The sequence below is a fragment of the Pteropus vampyrus genome, unplaced genomic scaffold (assembly GCF_000151845.1).
Source record: "Pteropus vampyrus isolate Shadow unplaced genomic scaffold, Pvam_2.0 Scaffold22, whole genome shotgun sequence".
Classification (NCBI taxonomy): Eukaryota; Metazoa; Chordata; class Mammalia; order Chiroptera; family Pteropodidae; genus Pteropus; species Pteropus vampyrus.
Genome location: NW_011888803.1, coordinates 1,876,939 through 1,900,838, shown reverse-complemented (window position 1 = coordinate 1,900,838; position 23,900 = coordinate 1,876,939). Strand labels below are relative to the sequence as shown.

Here is a 23,900-nt window from a genome sequence, read left to right as displayed (position 1 = left end):
CTTGACATACATCTAGAAAATGAGCTTGAGTTCATTCCTCAAATCACTTTTAGTTCACAGATCCTATGAAAATATTTTATATTTTTCTGTAGGTGGAAAGTCTTTAATAAAGCATTCAGATTTCCTTTTTTTCTTAATCATAGTTCTATAATGTAGATAGGAGCAGGGTGGAATAGTCTGTGTATGTCTCCTAGGGCCATCTGGTCTAATGTGTAGTTTAAGTCCAATATTTCCTTATAGACTTTTCTGTTTGGATAATCTATCCATTATTGAAAATAGGATATTGAAGTCCTCTACTGTTACTGTATTAGTATCTATTTTTCTTTTCAGATGTCAATATTTGCTGTACATATTTAGGTGTTCCTATGTAGGGTACATAAATACTTACAAATGGAATCCTCTTGATGAATTGACCCCTTTATCATTATATAGTGACCTTCTTTATCTCCTTATGGGTTTTTTTACCCCCTTCTTTAATTCCTCCTCCCCTTCCACCCCTGACCTATGGATGTTGCCATTTCCCCTTAAGAATTGGATCTCTGAAGGCAGGGTGTCTTCCTCCCACACGCTCACTCACCCCGTGCACCTGGGAGACCTTGTGCACTCAGATCCTGGCATCCCCTCCACCCCGCCCGCCCCCCCCGCCCGTGGCCTGGCATCCCTGGTGCACTCAGGGGCTCTGGCACACCTGGGGTATGGTCCATGGCTTCACCTGGGGCACGAACCCAGGACCTTCTGTGTGTAAAGCAGACGTGCTTATCACTACACTACAGAGCCACCCTTCATTATGGCTTTTGAGTTAAAGTCTCTTTTGTTAATATAAGTATAGCTACCTATGTTCTCTTTTGGTTTATACTTGTGTGAAATATCTTTTTAGGGTAGTCAGTTTATTTCAGGCCAGGATTTGGTCCTTTGCCCAGTCAATTTCCTATAAGAGAATAGATTCATGAAGGTTCACTGAAGTTAATCAAGCTCATAAAAGATTATGTTGCTTTATAAGTTGCTAACTCAAGCCACTGGATAGATAACAGTACCACTTACTGGGATGTAAATGCTTGGAGGAAGATCAGATTCACTTGAATTTAAATTTTGAACATGTTAAATTTGAGATGCCCAAGACAGCCATCAGTTTGGGCATTTGATATAAATCTGTGGTTTAGATGAGATGTTTGACTATCCTTGACATATTTGTGAAAATTTAAGATCACCCAGGGAGAAGAGTAAGTAGGGAAGAGGAAAAGTCATAAGATCAAGTCCCGAAGAACTCTAATATTTAGGTATTTGTTAAGAGTAGAAAGAACAATAAGGAGGGAAAAAGTTGTCAGAGTTAAAGTAGAAAAGAAGCAGGGTTGTTCAAGAATGAGGGGGGGGGTTCCAAAAAAAAAAAAAGAATGAGGGGATAAGTCAACTGTGACAAATGTATTAAGAGAGAAATAAAAGGTATTAACTGAATCTGGTATCACTGAGGATAATTTGGCAGAGTCATTTCTGGTATGAATGGATTGAGCAAGAATGTGAAGAAATGAATGTGAAACTATAAAAGAGCAAAGAGATAATAGATACAGGACTCTATGTACTGTCAATTCATGGAATGACTAGAAGGCAATTAATATTAAGCCTGATTCTGCTCTAACATTTTTCTTTCTTTTTTGATTAGCCCACCTTTGACACAGTTTTTTCTTGATTGTGGAGGACTAGTTCGAACAGATAAGAAACCAGCTATTTGTAAAAGTTATCTCAAACTGATGACAGAACTGTGGCATAAAAGCAGGTATGTACCTAATATATTTGTTTTCATTATTATGTTTTTAAATGAATATCATAAATATTAAAAGGATGCATTTATAGAGCTGACAAAAGTAGAAACAGATTTGTGACAGGTTCACTTTTGGGCATGTTATGCTTGAAACTGAACATCCAAATGAAGCATCTAGACTGGAGATAGAATGTTGAACTGCCGAAGCTCCTGTTAGTGAAACTTTTGAATTTTAATGCAAGAGCAGGCATTCTCATAGTGCTAAAATCAGACTATAGATACCTGTTATGAATTTCTTTTTTTCTGCTTATGTGCTCTAAAGTGAAGAGTATAATTGTTTGCTATAATTTACTAATTTTGTTTTACAACGATTCAGAAAATTGTTTTTACCATTAGTCCTTTTTAATGATTCCTAAGAACTGCCCACCTTTGCCCGTAAGAAAACAATCACCAAAGCTATCTTTATTTAATTTTTTTTAAACTTTGCTTTCATGTAAGGCTTTGAGATCTTGATTTCTAATATAAAAATTTCAATGGTTTTTCAAGTTTTAACATTCTTATATTCATAAGTACCTCAGTTTTCTTTGCAATATTTGACTCCCTTCTAAGGATATTTCTTTTTTTTTTTTTAATTAAAATTTTTGGGGTGACATTGGTTAACAAAACAAATAGATTTCAAGTGTATAATTCAGTAATATATAATATGTATATTGCATTGTGTTTACCATCCAAAGTTAACTTTCTTCTGTCACCAAATATTTGACCTCCTTTACCTCTATCTCCTTCCCCTGCCCCAGGTATTTCCAGAATTAAACAAAAATTTATTGCTACTATCATTATGCTAGGAAAAAAGGATGGTTTTAATCAGTTTTTTTGGGATGTGAAAGTAAACGTCTTTTACATCTCTAAAATTAAAGAGCCCAAATCGGCCATTTTCACATCTCTATTGGGCAGTATCCAGTGTGCCACAGGCTCTTAAGTTTCTTCACAGCTGGAACTAGCCTTTAATTGCTATATTTAAGCTTCTTTGTCCTGAGACTAGACTTTAAACTTAACATTCCTGGAAGTTTACCAAACTTCAGAAGTGTTATAGTACAGAATTTTAAGTAGTTAAGTCTCATACATTTGGTTTACTTTTCATTGTTGTTTTCATGGGTATTTGATGGCTGTTTTTAAAATTTTATTTAGATAGTGTACTAGGTACACTTATCCAAGGAATTTTAAGTAATTAAGATTTTATTTTACATAATTAGAAGTATTTTTGAAAAATCATAGTAGAGCATGATTCATTTCATTAGGGACGAGAGCAATAATATATAACTTAAATATTAGTAATAAACTTTTCTGACAAGCCTGCAAAACATAATACTGGGCTGTTTTGAATGAGTTTTTGAAACACAAACACTTTTCAGTTTAACACCTTGAATTCTTAATTGCTAATTTCTAAAACAAAAACTAAAAATCACAAATTTCTCATTAAAAATATTTTGTTCCTCAGGCCAGGGTCTGTTGTGCCTACTAGTCTGTTTCAAGGAATTAAAACTGTCAATCCAACATTTCGGGGCTATTCTCAGCAGGTAAGTCTTCATTGCTTTTTATACGTAATATTAATCTTTAATAAATTTGCAAAATGCCATTATGCATTGTTATTATGGAGTCATTTGTATTTGTTCCATTATAATTTGTTTTATTTGTCAATTTATTTTATTATTTCTCACTCCTCGTGTCTTTATTTACCAAGAATAATAACCATTTATCTTATCTTTTGCTTACTTTTTTCCACCTTTATCTTAAATTTATATTTTTCTAGAAATTTTTTATTTGGGGGTGAGTAAATATGTCAATATATTTCTCCTAGTGCTTTTAGCTTAGAAAAGTTCCTCTTCCAGAGATAAATTTTCACTTGTATTTTCTGTATTTTATGCTTTCATTTTTAAAAAATTTAATAGTTCAATACATGTTATTTATTTCATATTACAGTATAATCCTAATTCTTTTATTCACAAACAGCTAACAAATTGTACCAAATTACAAATTTAAGACTTTTCTTATCTGATTAAAAACATCTTTCTTATTAAATTTTGTGCTTACATTAAATTAATATAGTATAAAATAGGATCTGTTTCTGACCTTTCTAATCCATTTCATTGACCTGTATTTTTTTGTATTAGTACCCATGGCAGTTTTCAATTATTGTGTCTTTAAATAATATCTTTTAATATTAATACCTGGCCCTCACATATTTTTCTTTTTCAAAACAATACCTATTTTCTGTTAATTTTTTTTTGGTACAAATTCTGGACCACCAGAAACTGATTTAGTAGATGTGAGTTGGGGCCTACAAATTTGTATTTTCAATAAGCATTTCTGGTTGATCAAAAAGTCCTCTTTGAGATATAGTACAAGATTGGATAAAGCTTTAATTTTAAGCCCAACTTAAAAAATATATTTGAATTTAGGATATCTCTCAGAATCCTAATTGTCACATGAGATAAATCCATGTTTTCTTTATATCTCACTCCTCCACTTTTTAAAAAGAGCAGCACAACTAAAAGCTGACCTCAAATTCATTTTTAGATTTTTACTTCTGTTTTATTTACATAACTCCTTAGAACTTAGTGCTTCCCATTGCTCCAGTGCCTATGTTCTACAAAGATGTATTTCCTTAGTATGATGCTGCACATTTAGAAATCACTTGATAACAACATTTTGTATATTTTTCCTTTAGTTTCTACATATACACATATTTTTAATGAAATGTTAATATCTGTGTTGCTTATATATTAGGATGCTCAAGAATTCCTTCGATGTTTAATGGATCTGCTTCATGAAGAACTGAAAGAGCAGGTCATGGAAATAGAAGATCCTCAAACCATAATGACTGAGGAGACCATGGAAGAAGACAAGAGCCAGTCAGATGTAGATTTTCAGTCCTGTGAATCTTGTAGCAGCAGTGATAAAGCTGAAAATGACAATGGCTCTAGAGGCTTTTCTGAAGATAATAATGAAACAACAATGTTAATTCAGGATGATGAGAACAATTCAGAAATGTCAAAAGATTGGCAAAAAGAGAAGATCTGCAATAAGATTAATAAAGTAAATTCTGAAGGAGAATTAGATAGAGACTCCGTGTCTGAAACAGTTGACTTAAACAATCAGGAAACTGTCAAAGTGCAAATACACAGCAGAGCTTCAGGTGACAGTTTTAATAATTTGAAAATGATAGTGTTTCATTGGTAGACAGTGGGTATAAGACATAATTTGTAATTTTACCAATTTTAGATTTTTTGAGAGAAAATGAGCATGGCATATGACTAAAAACATTTTTAATTTACATATTAATGTTCACAGTTTATATATAGCATAATAAAAATGAAATAGATTGATAGCTTTAGCTTAATATTTCATGAGAAGTATCTGACATAGTTCAGCCATACTAATTTGAAGAAAGGAGGTATTAAATAGTTTTGCTTGGGCTTTCTAACTAGTATAATTTAGCAATATTTGCATGTGAATGTTAATGTCATTTTAAGCAGATTCTGTTGAGATCCTGGGCAAAAGCAAAATAATCAGTTGCAGTTTATAACCTTATACACTGTTAGATTTAGATTGCTGTCATTGGAGTCACATCAGCTACAAAATATTTGGTATGTGTTTTGCCAGAGCAGTTTAATTAAGCGAACTATGCTATGATATATTCAGATACTATACTAGTTAGTGTTACTTTAAAAAAGAGCAAGTGGCCGAATAAAAGATGTCGAACTGGATTGCTTTGCATTTTACATTTATTTCTTCAAGAGTTAACTTATCTTGGCTTAATGTGATATTTAGTTCTCCAAAGCACATAAAATTAAACCATCAGAGGTTCAGATTTTCTGATCTTAAAATAAGTGGCAGATAAGTAATATGAAAAGTTAATTATTTTCTGTTAAAAAGATAATTCAATTCTCTTAAATTGTTGAAGAGTGAGAATTATTAAACTATTTATTTAGATATTTGAATGAACTTAAAATCCATTCTTGAGGAAAAGGATGTTTTCTTAACCAGAGAAATACTTGTGGTTCACCTGTCTATAGTGCATAAATGTCTTAAGTCAGGAAAATTCATTAGGTTTCTTAATTATACTGCCCTTATGTTTAGAAGTTTAGATGTGTTTAGAAGTTGTTTAGTCAATAAATATATGAAATGTCAGTGAAAGACTTAGCTTAGACTGCTATCCAGTCCTTCCTTGTCGAAAGCCTGGTTAAGGAACATTTGAGATTCATTGTTCTTTGTTGTTCTTGTTCTTTATTGCTCCATAGCCCGCTTATTCTTACACATAGTAACTAATCAGTGATCTAGATCAGGGATGTGAGCTACAGTTTTTTAAAGACCTGATAAAAAATGTGACGAAGACCATATACAGTACACAAACCTAAAATATTTACTCTCTGATCATTTACAGGAAACATTTGCCAATCCCTGACCTAGATCATATTAACATTATTCCCTTCAGAAAGGCCTAGAGTAAGTCTCCTCCCTTCTCTCCCCCTAATATTATACAGTCTGCTTTCCAGTTATGGCGGAGATAATGAGAAATGCCCATGTGAAAGTAATGTCACTTATTTTCATTATTTGGGAAAATCCCTGAAGTCATTCTGTTTCAGGGTCTGTTATGAATAATTCTCTTTTCTTTAATCAGAAACTTATTGAGCACAATCCCTGGCATGCATTTTTTGTACTGGGAATCCAACAGCAAACAATCAAGATAGTACTCACAGAAGTTATATTTTCTCGATTCCTAATTTAATTCTAAAATTAAATTAATTTCCTGACAAAGAGGTCTGTTTTATTATAGTAAGAATAAGATAACATGATTATTTTATACCTAAATTTCTTAGATTTTGATTACTATGTTAGTTTGGGAAGATAATCTCATTTTCTCCCACATTATTTTAAAAGCTTTTAAAAACTCCTAAATATCTTTTTAAAAAAATACTTAGGACAAATACAGTCTTCTTTGGTTTTATATATCCATTTCTTACTTCCTTAATTGTCTGCAGCAGTAATGTGTTATAAACATTAATTGGATTCCTGGGGGAAAATCAGTTATTTCACTTAGAAAGCACTTTGGCTATCAAGTATTTCACCAGACATTTATTAATGTGAATTGTGTTCAAAATCTCAAGTGAAGAATCCTTTAGAATAATTAGCATTATTTGACAGGTGGAATAATTTTACTATTTATGGTAATAATACAAATTTTAAATATTACAGAATATATTACTGATGTCCATTTGAATGATCTAACTACGCCACAGATCCTTCCATCAAATGAAGGTGTTAATCCACGTTTATCAGCAAGCCCTCCTAAATCAGGCAATTTGTGGCCGGGATTGGCACCCACACAAAAAAAAGGTATATGTTTCAATTACTCAGGTTCCTTTGCTTTGATAATTTGAAGTGTTAATTATGAAATATTATTCAGTCCTTGAAAATTGACAGCATAATTTTATACAAACGATTTAAAATTTTTTTCTGTGTGTGGCACAAGTTGAATTATGTACAATAGAATTCTCTCGGTGTAGAGTTCTAACACATGTATAGATTCTTATTACTACACCACCCCCACAAATAGAATATAAAATAGTTCCAACATCCTAAAGAATTCCTTCATACTACTTTGTGATCAGATTATCTCCCTAGCCCTGTTGATCTTTTCGCTGTTCTTATTGTTTTGCCTTTTCCAGAATGTCGTATAAATGGAATCATACAGTATGTAGTCTTTTAAAACAGGCATCCTTCACTTATGCATTTGAGATAAGTCATGTTGTCGAATGTCTGAATAGTTCCTTTTTATTACTGAGTAGTGTTTCATTGTATGACTACACTACTGTTAATTCATTCACTCATTGAAGGATATTTGAATTGTTTCCAGATTTTGGCAATTGTGAATAATGCTGCTATAAACATTTGTTTACAGGTTTTTTTTTTATGAACATAAGTTTTCACTTGTCTAGAGTGAACACCCAGAAGTGGGGTTATTGAGTTTTATGTAAGTTTTATGTTTAATATCGTATGGAATTGTTTTCTAGAGTGGCTGTATCATTTTGCATTCCTACCAACTATGTATGAGAGTTCCAATATTAAAAAATGTAAAACTATTAAACTCTTGGAAGAAAACATAGGAGAAAGTCTTTATGACCTTGTTTTAGACAAATAATTCCTTAAAGACATCAAAGACATCAAAAACTTGATCCATAAAAGAAAATAATTTAAAATTTTCTTGGCAAAAGACACTATTAAGAGAATGAAAAGATGGGTAGAAAATATTTGCAAATCACACGGCTGACAAAAGCACTTATATCTAGAATATATAAAGAACTCTCAACATTTAGAATCATTCAGATATAGCCTTCAGAATCAAAAACACAAGTAAAAGCAAAACTATTCCAATTGAAGTAAGTTTGGGAGATTGAACTCCTCTTGTTTCATCTTGGTTTCTTTTTTTTTTTCTTTTTAAGCAGTGCTCTTGAATGGTATTTTGATAGATTTCTTCAGCATAGTAAATTTTACTGCTAAAGATGCCAGAGAAAAATGCTACAGGAACTGCTTTGATTTTTTAAAAAATTTTCTACACTTGTTTCTCCATTCTAGCTCAATCTTCATTATCCCCAAAGAGAAAAAAACAGCATAAGAAATACCGAAGTGTTATTTCAGACATATTTGATGGAACAATCATTAGTTCAGTGCAGTGTCTAACTTGTGACAGGGTGAGTATGAAGGAATTATAATACACAGGAAATTTGTCAAATGCTCTTTAAAAAAAATCCTGACAAAATGTTATGAAAAGTTTAACTCCTTTCTGTGGATGATTATACATGTATTTCATGTGTTAACATCAGTATAAATTGACTGTAGGAGTAGAATTTGTTTTTGGAAGTAATACAAACAACTTCTTAAAGGATCAGTTTTGACCCATCATTGGACAGGCATGTATTGGCAGGCAGAATTAACTCCATTGCTTAATCTCTGGTCAAATCTAAAGGTGATATGTTGCTCAGCAACAAGAATTAGTAACATACATATTCTCCTAAGGCTGATGAAATTAGTATTCTGGGAAACTTGGTATTCACAGACACTAGGGTGTGAATGTATCTTCTACATTTGGTTGTATGGCTTGTAAATATATTCCCATGTTAAGATTGGAACTCAAATAATAAAAGTAGTGTCAGATTCATTCTCAAGGGCATACATTAAAATGATCATGACTTCTTTAATGATATCCCTAAATCCCTGAGTTTCTTTGAGCTTAAGAGCGGTTTTACTTCAGTGCAGTAATGAATATAATTAAGGAATATGACATCTCTCAAAAAAACCCAAGTGTAAGTTTTCAACGTGTTAAAATCTTAAACCTAAAGTCTTTCAATAGGGTCATTTTAATGTGTGCTAATTTGGAACCAGATATTTAAATGATATCCTGAAATCTTTTCAGCTATTTAAAAATTTCATGCTAGGTTTTACAGCTTTTTGAAAAAACAATATTTAAAAATTATTACAGGAGTCTTACCCAAAAATAAATGCAGTAGTGTTTAAGATTTTGGATCTCAAGCTACAGTGGCTGGTTGTGAGGTATAGCTCTGTGCCACAGTGTCCTCAGCTAATAGGGTGTTTGAAGTTATCTCATAAGGTTTATGTGAAGATTAAATTTAGAACAGCACCTGGTACAAAGCAAGTGTTTTTGTTGCTGCTGTTATAAACCAGTTTGACTTTTTGTTCTTTTCTTTTTTTGCTTATTATAACTTGCTTTGATCTTTGCAGTCAAAATCTGTCCTCATAAATGTTTGTGCTGGATTATTTTCATCCCATTTTTAAAACAAAATAATTTTAGGTGTCTGTAACCCTCGAGACCTTTCAAGATCTGTCCTTGCCAATTCCTGGCAAGGAAGACCTTGCTAAGCTGCATTCATCGAGTCATCCAACTTCCATAGTCAAAGCAGGATCATGTGGCGAAGCATATGCTCCACAAGGGTGGATAGCTTTTTTCATGGAATATGTGAAGAGGTATGTATGTATTTTTTAAAATTAATTCATTGTTAAAACTGCTGTTTCTGCTATACTGGCAGAACACTTCCTTTTTTTCTATCAATAATGTTTCAGGTTTGTTGTCTCATGTGTCCCTAGCTGGTTTTGGGGTCCAGTAGTAACCTTGCAAGATTGTCTTGCTGCCTTCTTCGCTAGAGATGAACTGAAAGGTAAGAAATATAAAACTGTTTTCATCTGTGGCTAAATTGTTGTGAGTGATCTAAAATACTAGTAGGACTAAGTATAAAATGTACTTAAATAGTACTTGACTATATTGCCACAGTATCTACTGTGGCAATATAAATATAAAAACCATAAGTCATATACCAAAATAATTTATACAACTTCTTATAGTACAAGATGGTATGATATGTGAGGTATCTTAAAACTGCTCTGGGAGTCAAAGAAGGGAAAAGTTAACCAATATAGAAGACTTAAATATCTGGACTAGTCTGTAAATTCTTTCATAATATTTAAGATCCTTCAGTATTTTTGTATTTCTAGCACATTGCTTGGACATAAGACAGGCACCAGTAAATTTTGTTGAGTGAATAATGGAAAAGATGTTATTTAAGGTAAGCTTTCAAGGTTGAAAAGAGAGGGAGGTGAAGAGTGCTTTAGGCAAGATAAACATTATGAACTGACTCTTGAGCAGAGACTAAGAAATGTGAGTCTTGTGTTTCTGTGGTGCACGGTAAGCATGTGGCAGACTCGAGAAATTGCAGAACCAAAAGAAAATACCTTGGTTTTAATTTGAGAGGAATGACCAAATCTGTTCTGTTTTCAGGTGACAATATGTACAGTTGTGAAAAATGCAAAAAGTAAGTGTCATTGATAATGCTTTTAATTGCATATTTTTTATTTTAAATGGTATTTTTCTTGGTTCTTTGAATTGGGCATGTGGAGTTAAAATTTCACTTTACTTAGAAAAGTAAAGGCTAGTAAATTTTGTCCTAGTAAAAATAAAGAGGCTGGTTGTTTTATAAAACAAATTTGAGGTAAAAATTTAACATTTAATAGGCTTATCTAAAATGTGAAAGTAGTCTACGGCCATGCCACCCTGATCAAGCCCGATCTTGTCTGATATAGGAAGCTAAGCAGGGTTGAGCCTGGTTAGTACTTGGATGGGAGACCACCTAGGAAGACCAGGTGCTATGGGTGTAAAAAATAAAAAAATAAGGGATTGTAAGCTGACAAGGTCCTTGCAGTCTGTGAGGTCAACCAAGGATTGCCTTGCCTAAAAAATGAATGAATGAATGAATGAATGAATGAACGAACAAATAAATTTTAAAAATATGAAAGTATATTTTGAGATATAAAGTATGTAATTTTGGAGAAAACATTTTCCAAATACATAATAAAAGACACTATGATATAGAACATACATTTTCATTACATAGGTTATGTTTTGTCGTCATAAATAAGGTGATAGTCTTTTCTGGATTACCATGGTAACAGGCTAGAGTCAGGAAGTAAAAGTGGCTGTAAAGGTACTTAGTTTCAAATCTGTGTAAAATTTAGAAAGGTTATACCAACTTTTATGTTACCTCCTATAAGATGGCAGAATAGAAAGACAGTTAAGAAAAATATGATTTTGTTTCTTTATATCTACTACTAGTTGCCTTTTTCTATGTTGTAATAAATTCAGGCTTTTAAGGCTTCTTGATGGTGAGTTAGAAAAGTAAGTGGTGAATTGAAGGAAAAAATGTTTGAGGTAGAGTGTATTGGAAAAAAAATTTTGAATCTCTATAATAGAAAAAGAATGGCCTCCTAATAAGATCTAGAATCTTCATAATACAAACTTCTGTCTGTTGGCAGTAACCCCAGGGAAATGTTGATCTGCAGCTCTTGGTCCTCTTCAGGACAAAAATAAATGGTATATTTCATCAATAAGGATGAAAAGCTGCCTTGTACTTTCTAGGAAAAAAATACACCTCTAGAGAATTGGAAAAGTATTACGAGTTTGTCCTTAAATCTTTAGCTGATAGCTGAAGAGGGTGTTGGCCTGGCCTGGAGGGGGGAACCCTTCTTGAGAAGCACTACTGACTAGGAAAAAGATAATAGTGAAGATGGAAAAGAACCTGGTATCTACCGCCAAATTCAAAGTAGAGCTCTGTCAAGTGTATATTAATGTTGATTATTAATAATAATCAGCCTTTATCTTATTTCTACATTTAAGAATAAAGGTTATAATTTTGACAACATGGATAGATCTTGAAAGTATCATGCTAAGAGAAATGAGTCAGATGGAAAAGGACAAGAACCATATGATTTCACTGATATGTGAGATATTTATAAAACAGAAAGCAACAAATGAACAAAACCCAACAAACTCATAGACACAAACAATATGGTGGTTATCAGAGGGGAACTGGGGTTGGGGGAGGATGAAGAGGGTAAAGGGGATCAAATATATGGTGATGGAAGGAGACCAGACTTTGGGTGGTGACCAAAAAATGCAATATACAGACGATGTAGTATAGAATCGTACACTTGAAACTTGTGTAATTATTAATCAGTGTTACCTCAATAAATTTAATTTAAAAATAAATGAATAAAGGTTATAATAGACCTAACCAACCAATTCTGTGAATTTGGGATTTTATTTTACCCAGTTTTACTTGATATCTGGATGGTAATAAAGGCATAGCCAGGCCATAGATAGTAGAATTTCTGTTTAAAAAAATTAATTTTTTTCCAATTACAGTTGACAGTCAATATTATATTAGTTTCAGGTATATGTATAGAGGTTAGACATTTATATAACTTACGAAGTGATCACCCCTATAAGTCTAGTACCCATCTGATACCATACATAGTTATACAATATTATTGACTATATTCCCTATGCTACACTTTACATCCCTGTGACTATTTTATAACTGCCAATCCTTTCACCTTTTTCACCCAGCCCCTTAACTGCCTCCACCCCTAATCTTGCAGCCATCAGTTTGTTCCCTGTATGAGTTTCTCTTTTGATTGCTTATTAAAAAATTAATTTTCATCAAAGAATTAAACAACTTCCTACAATTTTATTACTGATATCTTAAAAATTTTTTTTGCAATCAGGGACTCCAGTGTTTTATTAGTATGTATTTTTAAATGCGTAGCACATAATTCAGTATTGAGCATTTTTAGTCTGATACTTTTGTCTTTTCATTTTTTAAAAAATTTTGCTGAATATTTGAAAATACTAATAAAGCTTTTGTTGATTCATATGGGAAATGGGTTTATTTAAATTGGTTTTCTCTTTTCCCTCCTTAGGTTGAGGAATGGAGTAAAGTTTTGTAAAGTACAAAAGTTTCCTGAGGTATGAGCTTTATTATAATTCACTTTATTTTATCTGGTAGGGACATAAAGCATTAGTAATAAATTCTTTAGCATGGTTGAAGAATAGAGTGGTTCTGTTGACCAGTTGCTATATATACCCTATTAGGATTATTTGTTTTTAAAAAACTGAGTTACATACCAAGTAAGTGCCCTTACTAGTGAAAATATGTTGAACACAGCTTAATCAGACATTGTAGGACCTTGGAGGTATAAAGCATAAAATTAGAAAAGCCAGTAGCTGTAAGCTCAGTAAATATCATATTTCACCATTTCCATATTTTGACATCTCTGCAATCAGGTTATCATAATTGCACGATAATGTTTAACCTTGACACTTAATTCAAAAATGTATATTTAGTAGACTCCTTTATCTAGCATATAAAGCAATAGAATCTTAAACAATCTTGCCTTTCTCTTTTAGATTTTATGCATCCACCTTAAAAGATTCAGACATGAACTGATGTTTTCCACCAAAATCAGTACTCATGTTTCATTTCCGCTGGAAGGCCTGGATCTTCAGCCATTTCTTGCTAAAGATAGTCCAGCTCAGATTGTTACCTATGATCTTCTGTCAGTCATTTGTCATCATGGAACTGCAAGTAGTAAGTATATAAGTTTGACATATGTTCTTAGATTAAAAAAAAAGAGTAAACATTTGAATTGATCTTTTAAGTAAGACCTGATTAAACAAAAGAAAAAATTATAAAAATAGATTTTTATTATTTTTATTTTGATTATTAAAAAGTATCAGAAAATTTTAGAAAATTGAATAATTTTACTCTGAAGTTTGAAATACTGGAAATTATATTCTGTATAAAATTAAACAGTAAGGACTTTAATATGATCATTTTCACACTGGGTTTTTTTTTTAATTAAGTTTATTGGGGTAACATTGGTTAATACAATCATAATTTTCAGGTGTACATTATTATTTGACATCTGTATATTCTACTGTATGTTCACCACCCAAAGTCCAGTTTCCTTCAGCTACCATATAGTTGATCCCCTTTACCCATTTCACCCTCTCTCTACGCCCTATATTTGACCCTCTTTACCCCGTCTACCTCCCCCCTCCTCCACCCCACTAGTAATGATTACTCTGTAGTCCTCTGGTAACCACTAGTCTATAGTGTATGTCCATGAGTCTCTTTTTGTACTGCCCATTTTTGCTTTTAGGTTTATATCCCACATATAAGTGATATCGTGTATTTTTAAAATTATATTTTCTCAGGTGGTCGTGGTGGTGAAGATACATAATGGAGCAAAATACTAACATAGCTCTTGCTATATCTCAGTCTCCAAGAACTGGAGATACAAAAGTAGTTTATCTTCCATTCTTATATTAATTTGTATTACTGAAATGATTTAAATATTTTCCTCTTAAATTCAGGTGGACACTATATTGCCTACTGCCGAAACAATTTAAATAATCATTGGTATGAATTTGATGACCAAAGTGTCACTGAAGTTTCAGAATCTACTGTACAAAATGCAGAAGCTTATGTTCTTTTCTACAGGTAAAGAAGTAACTCATAGATAGGCTATTTTAACAAATATGAAAGAGCAACTCATTTTGGGGTTATCAGTGACTTCTAAGATTTTCAAAATGAATTTCGGAGTAAATATTAGAAATTGTGTAACTTGTTTCATTATGTGAGTAAAATAAAGTGAAAGGTTGCATTCAAAATGATCCTTTAAGAAAACGTTAAATCATTTTGTTGAAGGGCAAAGGAATATAGTTGGCCCTTGAACAACATGGTTTTGAACTTCATGGGTACACTTTTACAGGAATTGTTTTCTGTAAATAACCTGTACAGTTTTTGATCTGTGGTTGGAAGTCTGAGGATGAGGAGGGCTGACTGTATGCATTGATCTACACCATCTTATATAGTGAACTTGAGTGTCGATTTTAGTGTCCACAGGGAGGACTGAACCATTCCCCTGTGGATACCAAGGGACAACTAAGTTTTTGGGGAGTCAAAAGTTATATGCAGATTTCCGAATGTGTGGGGTGGGGGGTGTCAGGCACCCCAGTCTCTTGCGTTGTTCAAGGATCAACTATTTTGTTTTAGAAAGATTGGTTTTAATTTAAAAAATTAGGTACTGATGGTAGTAATTAAGTACCAAAATTTCTCCTAAAATACTAATAAGTGAACTATTACTATAAAAATAAATCCTATACTAAAAAATACCAATCTTATAAAAGATTAAGTGCTAGCTACTGAAACAGAAAACACATTAACTATTTAGATTGATTTTACTAACAAACATTTGAATGCCTACTGTGTTTATGTGGATACCAGCAGTTAAGGTACAGTATTGCCCCTAGGCGTATACAGTATAGTTGGGGGGGGTGATACAAAGTATATTTCTCTTGAATAAGTCCCAGGATCTACTAAGATTCACAATATTAATGTGTATGCTAAGTCTAATAAGCAAGAGGAAAAATCTACTTACTAATCTAATGGAATAAAATGCATAATGAATTTGATGAATCATTGTTTTTAATAGGAAGAGCAGCGAAGAGGCACAAAAAGAGAGGCGAAGGATATCAAATTTATTAAACATAATGGAATCAAGTCTCCTTCAGTTTTATATTTCTCGACAGTGGCTAAATAAATTTAAGACCTTTGCTGAACCTGGCCCTATTTCAAATAATGATTTTCTGTGTATTCACGGAGGTAAGAAGTTCTGTAATGGAAAGTAGTGGTGGGGTTTGCTGTTAAGTAATTTACAAATTAGTTAAGAGCCAAGAATTTTCCTTTCCATTTATTTCTGATTTTCCCATCTGCAATGTAACTTAAGTTTTTTAATTCATTATGGTTTCAGAAATTCACCTTTTCTTCTAATTATAGGCAATTTATAGCCTCTATAGAACAAATATTTATTGAGTACCTGCTCCAAACCCTGTGCTAGAGCCTGAGAATAACAAAGACACCACTTCTGTTCTCAAAGCTCTGATTTCATAGTAGAGACAGATATATAAACCACCAATTAAGGTATAATGAGCATTTATATTACACATTATTTTTCTCAGATGAGAGACACTCAGTTACCAACTGTATCTGTGGCATCTATCCCTTGTCTAAATGAGTAGCTAGCCCTTTTCCTAAGTATATAAATGTACTTGGAATTTAACAAAACACCTCATATAGTTATTTGATAAATGTAATCTATGCCTTTGTGATTGGCTATGTTGGTGTTTGTTCTCATGATGAATAAAACCTTAGTGTGTGACACCCTGATTACATTTCATGGTTGAAGACTTGATATTTTCATTAATTATTTTTTCAGTGAAACTAAAAGAGATAGTAGGAATATCCTGCATTGGATTTAGAAACCTAAACCTTGAAAATATTTCTATATATGAATTTTTCTCTTATTTCCTGAGTTGAGCTACTAACATAAGTCTTCTTCTGTTCTGAATCTCCCCATAAACCTTTTATGCCATTTATCTGTGCCTGCCTTTTATTAGTTATTTATATAAATGCTTCATTTCTTTTGCTACCCTATAAGCTCCACAAAGGAAAGATTGTTTCCCCTAAACCAAAGACCTTGGTTTATTGATTTTTCTCTGCCTTAGATATACATTCTTCTTTAGCAGCATAATCACCAAAAATGCTTGTTCTTAATTTTTAACCGTTTGGGAGACTCTTCAAGTTTAATGATTGAAAAATGCCAGTAATTATTCAGTTGAAAAATGAGTTTAACCTTTGAGAGTGATATAAAGGAGTTTAAGTATGAGACAAACCCATCTAAACTTTTCTAGGTGTTCCTCTACGAAAAGCTGGTTATATTGAAGACTTGGTTTTGATGCTGCCTCAGAACATTTGGGATAACCTATATAGCAGGTTTGTTTTTCAAATCAGACAATATGGTTTTGTGAAAATCAGTTTGCGAAACTCAGTAAAATGAGATTGTATTATTTCTTATATGCTTCTTGTGTTATATGTCGCTTATGTAAAATAATTCTTTTCCTTCATTTATTCACTCTCACTGTGAGTCAAAAGACTTTGTAGCTCGTGTGTCCCTAGTCTAGATAATTAATTCAAATTTTTATGTTCTGATTATCTTTATCTGTAAAAGCATACCGTGATATTTAACTCTTATTTAAAGTTTTAAATTTTATTTTAGAGCTGCTCACATGTAATTTCCTTATTTTATTTTCCTTAGTGAAATGTTGAAAATAATTTATTCCATAAATTCTTACTTGAGTGACCAGGAGAAGCCTCCTTCTGATTAGAACTTGACTAAGAGTATGGCTGTATAACTAAGACTTGTATGTTATATGCTAATTTTTGAAAGCCACTTCTTTTACTTTGTATTGTTGCCACAAACATATTGTGTAGCAGAAGTAACTATAAGGGAATGTTGAAATATAGATAGAGCAGGTTAGTTAATAGATATAAAGTCACCGACCCTGATAAACATAAAATCAAGTCTTATGATTGTTTGATTTTTACATTAGTTTAAATATGACTGAGACATTTTCTCTGAGGATTTATTATTTACTAGGGATTTAGCCATTAACTAAAAGTTGGAGACATATTTTTTAGAGCATTAACTTTCTTCAAGATTGTCATAATTACTAAATTCTTTATGCTTTAGGTATGGAGGAGGACCAGCTGTTAACCATCTGTACATTTGTCACACTTGCCAAATTGAGGCAGAGAAAATTGAAAAAAGAAGAAAAACTGAATTGGAAATTTTTATTCGGGTAAAAACAGTGATGCTTTTCAAATTATAAATATGACTTTGGGTGAAGATAAAGAACTGAAATTAGCAGAACTATATATGTTAATGAAATGACTGGATAAAAGAGTTTTGATAGAGTTTAAGTGTTATGAGTATATAACAGTGAGAGACCCCAGGTAGGTCACGACAATTAGAGTAAGCTAAATTATCATTTTGTGGGTTTTTGTTTCATGGATTGGTAGTAAATTTTGTTTCACGGACTAGCACTGGCAAGAAATCTTGTTGAAACATTAAATTACAGGTTTCTTTAAGTTAACGTTTTTCTGAAAGTATTTATCCAGACTGCATTCTCAACTTCCATCCCTTTGTGAAATATAATACTGTTTTGCGAGACTCTTCAGTACTCTTAAATATACCTTGTTTCCATGAGGTGAGTTTCTTATGAAGTGTTCGTTGATTGCAACCAACAGAAAGTCTGGTCACAGAATCAATAGGAAGGGCTGAGCAACGAAGTTTTATGGACAAGGACTAGTACAGGTCCATTTATCTAGGTAGCAAGAAGTAAGTCTCTTCAAAGTGCTGCTGTCAGTAACACAGCTCCAATTATTTATTTATGATCCAAATTCATGTTATTTCATCTCCCTTCCCCCTTTTTTTGAACAAAGTAATGTGTTGGTATAAAAAAATAACACTGGAGTACAAAAATAGGAGCCCTTGGCGGACTGGAAATTAAATATAGTTTCTGAAAAATTAAAAAAGTAGATACGATCAGACAGAAGAAGTAAACCAAAGGCCACAGGAAATGACCACACAGGCTTCAAGCTTGGAAGTGACAGATACCAATAATGACCTCAGCATTCTGCCGCCTGCACTCTGTAAGGCAACAAGCATAAAAGTGTCTGCTTGGATAGAGCAGTGAATGTGGACAGTTGGGTCAGTTAAGGAATTAGATAGCTTGTAATACCTAGAAAGAATTGCGATTTGCTAAATTATGCCATAAAATAAATATTGACCCTAGGGAGATGCATAAGGATGTTGTATCCTGAAAACAAAACATATCTCAATAGATGGTACGATGAATGGCAGAATAAATAAATACTACTGGAGAACAAGTTACTGTGCTGAAAGATCTAGCAAAGAGTTTCCCCTAAAATCAAGTACAAGGATAAACAGATATAAAACAAAAGTTTCAACATGTTGGATAGATATAGAATTCAGTGTTTTTTCTAATAGGTATTTTAGAAGAGAGTCGAAGGGAAGAACTACATTTAGAGTAACATTTAAGAGAAATTTCCGAGAACTAGAAAAAAACATACTTTTAAATTAGTGAGATGATTGTACTTAACTAAAATTTTTGAGAAGCCTCCACCTAGACACCTAAAGAAGAAATGCCCTGATGCCAAAGATAAAGTCCTAAAAGTGTCCAATCCTAGTAATGCTATGAAATAAATAGATTCATCTGGCAGAATCAGTCTGACATGACATTTCAGAAGTCTCAGTTCTCTAGAGATCAGTTGTACATCACAGAAAGTCCTAACTTTAATGCTATACATTGAGACAAACGTGCTTTAATTTCTTTGTTGACCATCAGAGACAGTCACATTTTTCATTGCCTTTTGTTGTTCTATGGAAGTAGCTACCTTGTGTCCCAGAAAGATCCTTGCACTCAAAGAACTTAATTCAATAAATAACATGCATTATATATTAAAAGGTGATGAGTTCTGTGAAAATGGAAAATATCTAAAAGGAAAGAGATCAGGAGTACAGCGATGAAGGGAGAAGTGAGGTAAAATTTTAAGTAGGGTGATAAAAATAGGCTTCATTGAGAAAGTGATATTTAAGCAAAGACTTGAAGGATGTGAGGGAGATGTTTAGATACTGCAAAAAGAAAGGATAGCCACGCAAGTTTTGTGAGGCAGGAATGTGTCTGCTTGGTTCTGGAAATACCAAAAGTTCATGTGACCACAAGTGATTAAATGAGGAAGAAAGTCTTAGAAGATAAAATCAGATCATGGGGCCAGATCATGGAGGTACTTCTGGGTTGTAAGGATCTCTGGGGACAGTGGCAGGGTTTTGATTAGATTTCATTATAGGAGAGACAAGATCTGAACTTGTCTTTGTCCGCCAGTAGTATATACTATGGGCACTTAGTTCCCCATCACAAAATATTTTTAGGAATCTCACTCTTTTCACACTATGACAACTAAATAAATTTCAAATACCCTTCATTTTCATCAGGCTCTGTTGCCTCCACTTCTCTTTCTATACCAGTTTTTCTAACAATTGGTTTTCTTTAGTTGAAAGCAGTAGAAGCCATAATGGCTAACTTAAGCAAAAAATAAACTTATCAAAAAGAAAAATGGAATAACCAGACCTCCAGAAGTTCAGGAACCCAACATATTCCCAGTATATAACTAACAAAATTGACATTGGAATGACACTATTCTAACCATTGGGTCATTCTTTTGAAGATTTCCATTTTTACTAGTTTTGCTTTGAGTTGCATACCCATTCCTTAGGCCTTAGGACTAGAGGGGGGAGTGAAATATCCTCAGGTACTATCCCCCACTTTTGAGAATTTATCCTATACATATATGTGTATTGTCTGTGAAATGACATGTACAAGATTATTCATTGCAACATTGTTTGTAATTAGTCATAGCATTGTATTTGTGATTGGTTCTAGCATTGTTTGTAATAGCAATCTGCCTACCAATATCTTAAGTAAACACAGATGTAGACAGTAGTATGGTATGTTTAAATAAGATTTACTCATCAGATTTTTAATTAATATGTGAAGTATTTATTGTTTTGAAGAATGCCTTGACTATTTTCACTTATCCAATCTCTATGCCTTCTTTGTATGTATACTTGCTAGATTTTGAGACATAACCTAGAATTGTTTTAAGTATTACCATGTGTGCTAGTACTAAGGTAACTTAGCATCAACATATAGTACATTCTTTGTATATGAGAAATTGGCCTTACCAGATGTTGAATGATTGTATTGTTCTACTACAAAGCAAGTTCTAAATATTAGGTGACTGATTTCCCCCCTCCCCTCCCAATAGCTCAACAGAGCATTTCAAGAGGAGGACTCTCCAGCTACTTTTTATTGTATCAGTATGCAGTGGTTTAGAGAATGGGAAAGTTTTGTGAAGGGTAAAGATGGAGGTAAGTGGTTAACTGAAAAATGAAATTCTTTGCAGATTTTTTGTTTATTTGACACATATTTTTTGAATATCTATATACGCTTGGGATTACACCAGTGAACAAAGAGAAAAAGATCCCTGTCCTCAGGCATCTTACATTCTCATTTATATTCTTATAGGAATTTTTAATTTTTTGAACATGTTTCATAAATTATAACATTCATAACAAGAATAAAAGAACTAAATGAAATTAATCTGCAATCTTAAAGAGTTAAAAAAAAATCCACCCAACAATAAATTGGTAAAATTATGGTTTATCCATTACAATGAAGTACTATATGGACTTTACAAATAATTTTTGTGACAGTATTTAGTAATTTAAAAATAAGATGTTCTTGACATATGAAAAATATTGCAACACAGTGTGCTTATTAGTTTAAACCTTTTGTATTAAAAAATACAGGCAAACATATGCAAAGGCAAAAAGACCACAGCTTGCCTATCTTTATGATAACGAATATGCACTATATTTTTGTATGCAGGGGAAAACAGATAAGTTTTTCTTAAAATTAAAAAGATGCATTTTAACATTTCATTTTATAATGCTTTTATTGTTTTTAGTTTCATAATCTGAAACAAATGGAGAATTGTATAATTTCTTTTTAAATTACAAAGGAATTGTTTTTGTATAGCATTAAAAGTGCATTTTCACCTGTAATCTTCAAATGGATAGTTAGGAAATCATTTCTGTTAGATTTTGGCTGGCAGTGGGAAAGCCTCTCTCGCTTTCTTTCCTGATTCTGTTTTGGGGGAACTAAGACCCAAGAAGAAAGCAGCTCAGAAGACAGTTAAGAATTGACTGTCATTGAATTGACAGTTAAGAATCGGACTACAAAATAATCAACTTGATTATACAGTGACATCCTTCAGTAATTTCAGGCACAGAAATGTAATTCTTTGATGCATTATTTGAAATGTATACATTTTCATTGTTTTTTCCTTTTAGATCCTCCAGGTCCTATTGATAACACTAAAATCGCAGTCACTAAATGTGGCAATGTGATGCTCAGGCAAGGTAAGTTTGACTAAATTTAAGCCTTTACTTGTTAATAATTTGTCACTGTTAAGAATATTTCATCACTAGTCATCTATGCCACTTTTTTTACCCAGCTCAATGATGTAATTAGTATGTGAAGTAGAACAAATAGTGGAAAAGCTGCCCGTGTTTAATTTTTATTTGAGGAAAGGTTTTAAGGCTATTGATAGGAGCTGGGAAAAAAGGATTTCTAACTCTACGACAGACCATAAAGTAGCAGCTTATAATAACGTGCGCTGGTAGTCTGAAGATTTGTGTTCCAAAAGTTCTCAATTATCCCTAGAGGATTCATTGCGGGGGGGGGGGGGGGGGGGGGGGGGGAAGAGGGAGCTTTTGCAATATGAATTTTTAGATTTGTAAATATTCTTTCTATATACACTTAATTTTAGGAGCAGATTCTGGTCAAATATCTGAAGAAACATGGAATTTTCTACAGTCTATATATGGTGGAGGGCCTGAAGTTATCCTACGACCTCCAGTTGTTCATGTTGACCCAGATATACTACAAGCAGAAGAAAAAATTGAAGTAGAAACTCGGTCTTTGTAATTTTGAGGATATAGAGAGTAGTAACGACAAATGATTTTCACTTCCCCTGTCATATACACGTGCAGAAACATTCCTAAAAGCATGTTTATTTTCTCAATTTTTAATATTTTCTCTTTTATTCCTTCTTACTGGGCATTATGGAAAAATGTGTTAAAATGTATAATATACTACAGGTTGGTATATTTAATGCTTTAACCTATTATAGTCTTTCAGTGTAATATTTTTGAAAGAGTGATAATTGTAATCATTTGGTAATCAGTAGGTTATCTTTGATCTTTATACTACGTGCAAATCAATAGTATCCTTTGTAGTTTTGTAAATACTTTTGCTTTGAAAACTTTTTCATTACCCTAAACCATCATAACTGTGACCAGTCTTTTCAGTTCTCCAAAAACCTAATTTAATTGTATAGTTTTGACATGGCTTCATATAATAAAGAGCCTATTTTAAATTGAGAGTTGTAGTCAGATAAATGTTAATTTCCTAAAGCTCAGGAAACGTTAGGGTGTCACTTCTTTTGCACTGCGGCATATAAACTAGCATAGTAATATTTACAAAGTGTCTTTTTGAATGTATCAGGATGTATTTAGTTTGAGTGGAATTTGTGTCAGCAGATATCAGTAATTTATTGCCTCTTATCCTGTAAAATATTAAACTACAATTCCTATAACCCTGGATAGTATTCATTAATGTCTGTAAAAAATTTAGTTTTAGGGCACTTTTATTTTGAGAGCATGAAGTATGGAATGTGTCAATGAGATTATTGATAAAGCTGAAGCCATTTGCAAAATGATTTTTTAATGAAATGCATAGTCTTTTTGATTAATGTAGTATGCATTGCTATTTGCTTGATTATGTGATGTCAGAAGTTTAACTGTATTCCAAGTACAGAACCAAACTGGATTACTTTAAGTATGCTGAATAGCATTCACGATGACTTTGTTTTAGTTGGGGGCAACTGCCACTAGCTAAAAGTGTTGTTAAAATTAGTCCAATAAAAATGGTTTTAAAATAACATGGATGTTGAATTTATTTGATAGATATTAATTGTGAAGGGTATAAAGTTTAGTATGCAAAGTAAGTCATTCAGAGTAGTAAAGTTTTTATGATTAAATGATGAGCGTATTGATCAGCCATTAAGTTTATTTGAATTTTTGAAAAATGTATATAGTTTTTTAGTTTTCTTCATAATTATACCTGTGTTCCTCTTCAAGGACTGAATGATGTTGATCTAAGTTGCCAGGGTTTAGTGTAATGCCT

At 32.6% G+C, this 23,900-nt stretch overlaps 1 protein-coding gene and 1 pseudogene across 2 annotated transcripts in view; both read left to right on the top strand.

Moving 5' to 3' along the window:
• Positions 1-23,655, top strand: part of USP33 (ubiquitin specific peptidase 33) — a 49,341-nt gene extending 25,686 nt beyond the window's left edge. The window contains exons 8-24 of one of the 2 annotated variants that reach the window (XM_011355529.2): positions 1,658-1,771; positions 3,255-3,333; positions 4,544-4,952; positions 7,013-7,153; positions 8,393-8,508; positions 9,627-9,799; positions 9,920-9,990; positions 10,608-10,641; positions 13,085-13,130; positions 13,572-13,752; positions 14,541-14,667; positions 15,662-15,831; positions 16,920-17,001; positions 17,759-17,867; positions 20,917-21,019; positions 22,004-22,072; positions 22,483-23,655. In XM_011355529.2, coding sequence (XP_011353831.1) covers positions 1,658-1,771; positions 3,255-3,333; positions 4,544-4,952; positions 7,013-7,153; positions 8,393-8,508; positions 9,627-9,799; positions 9,920-9,990; positions 10,608-10,641; positions 13,085-13,130; positions 13,572-13,752; positions 14,541-14,667; positions 15,662-15,831; positions 16,920-17,001; positions 17,759-17,867; positions 20,917-21,019; positions 22,004-22,072; positions 22,483-22,640 — 2,182 coding nt within the window. In that variant the 3' untranslated portion in view covers positions 22,641-23,655. Of the gene's footprint in view, positions 1-1,657; positions 1,772-3,254; positions 3,334-4,543; positions 4,953-7,012; positions 7,154-8,392; positions 8,509-9,626; positions 9,800-9,895; positions 9,991-10,607; positions 10,642-13,084; positions 13,131-13,571; positions 13,753-14,540; positions 14,668-15,661; positions 15,832-16,919; positions 17,002-17,758; positions 17,868-20,916; positions 21,020-22,003; positions 22,073-22,482 lie in introns of both variants that reach the window. The other variant, XM_011355528.2, reaches the window with a different exon arrangement.
• On the top strand, positions 10,863-10,981 carry LOC111736843 (annotated as a pseudogene).
• Positions 23,656-23,900: the final 245 nt, after the last annotated feature.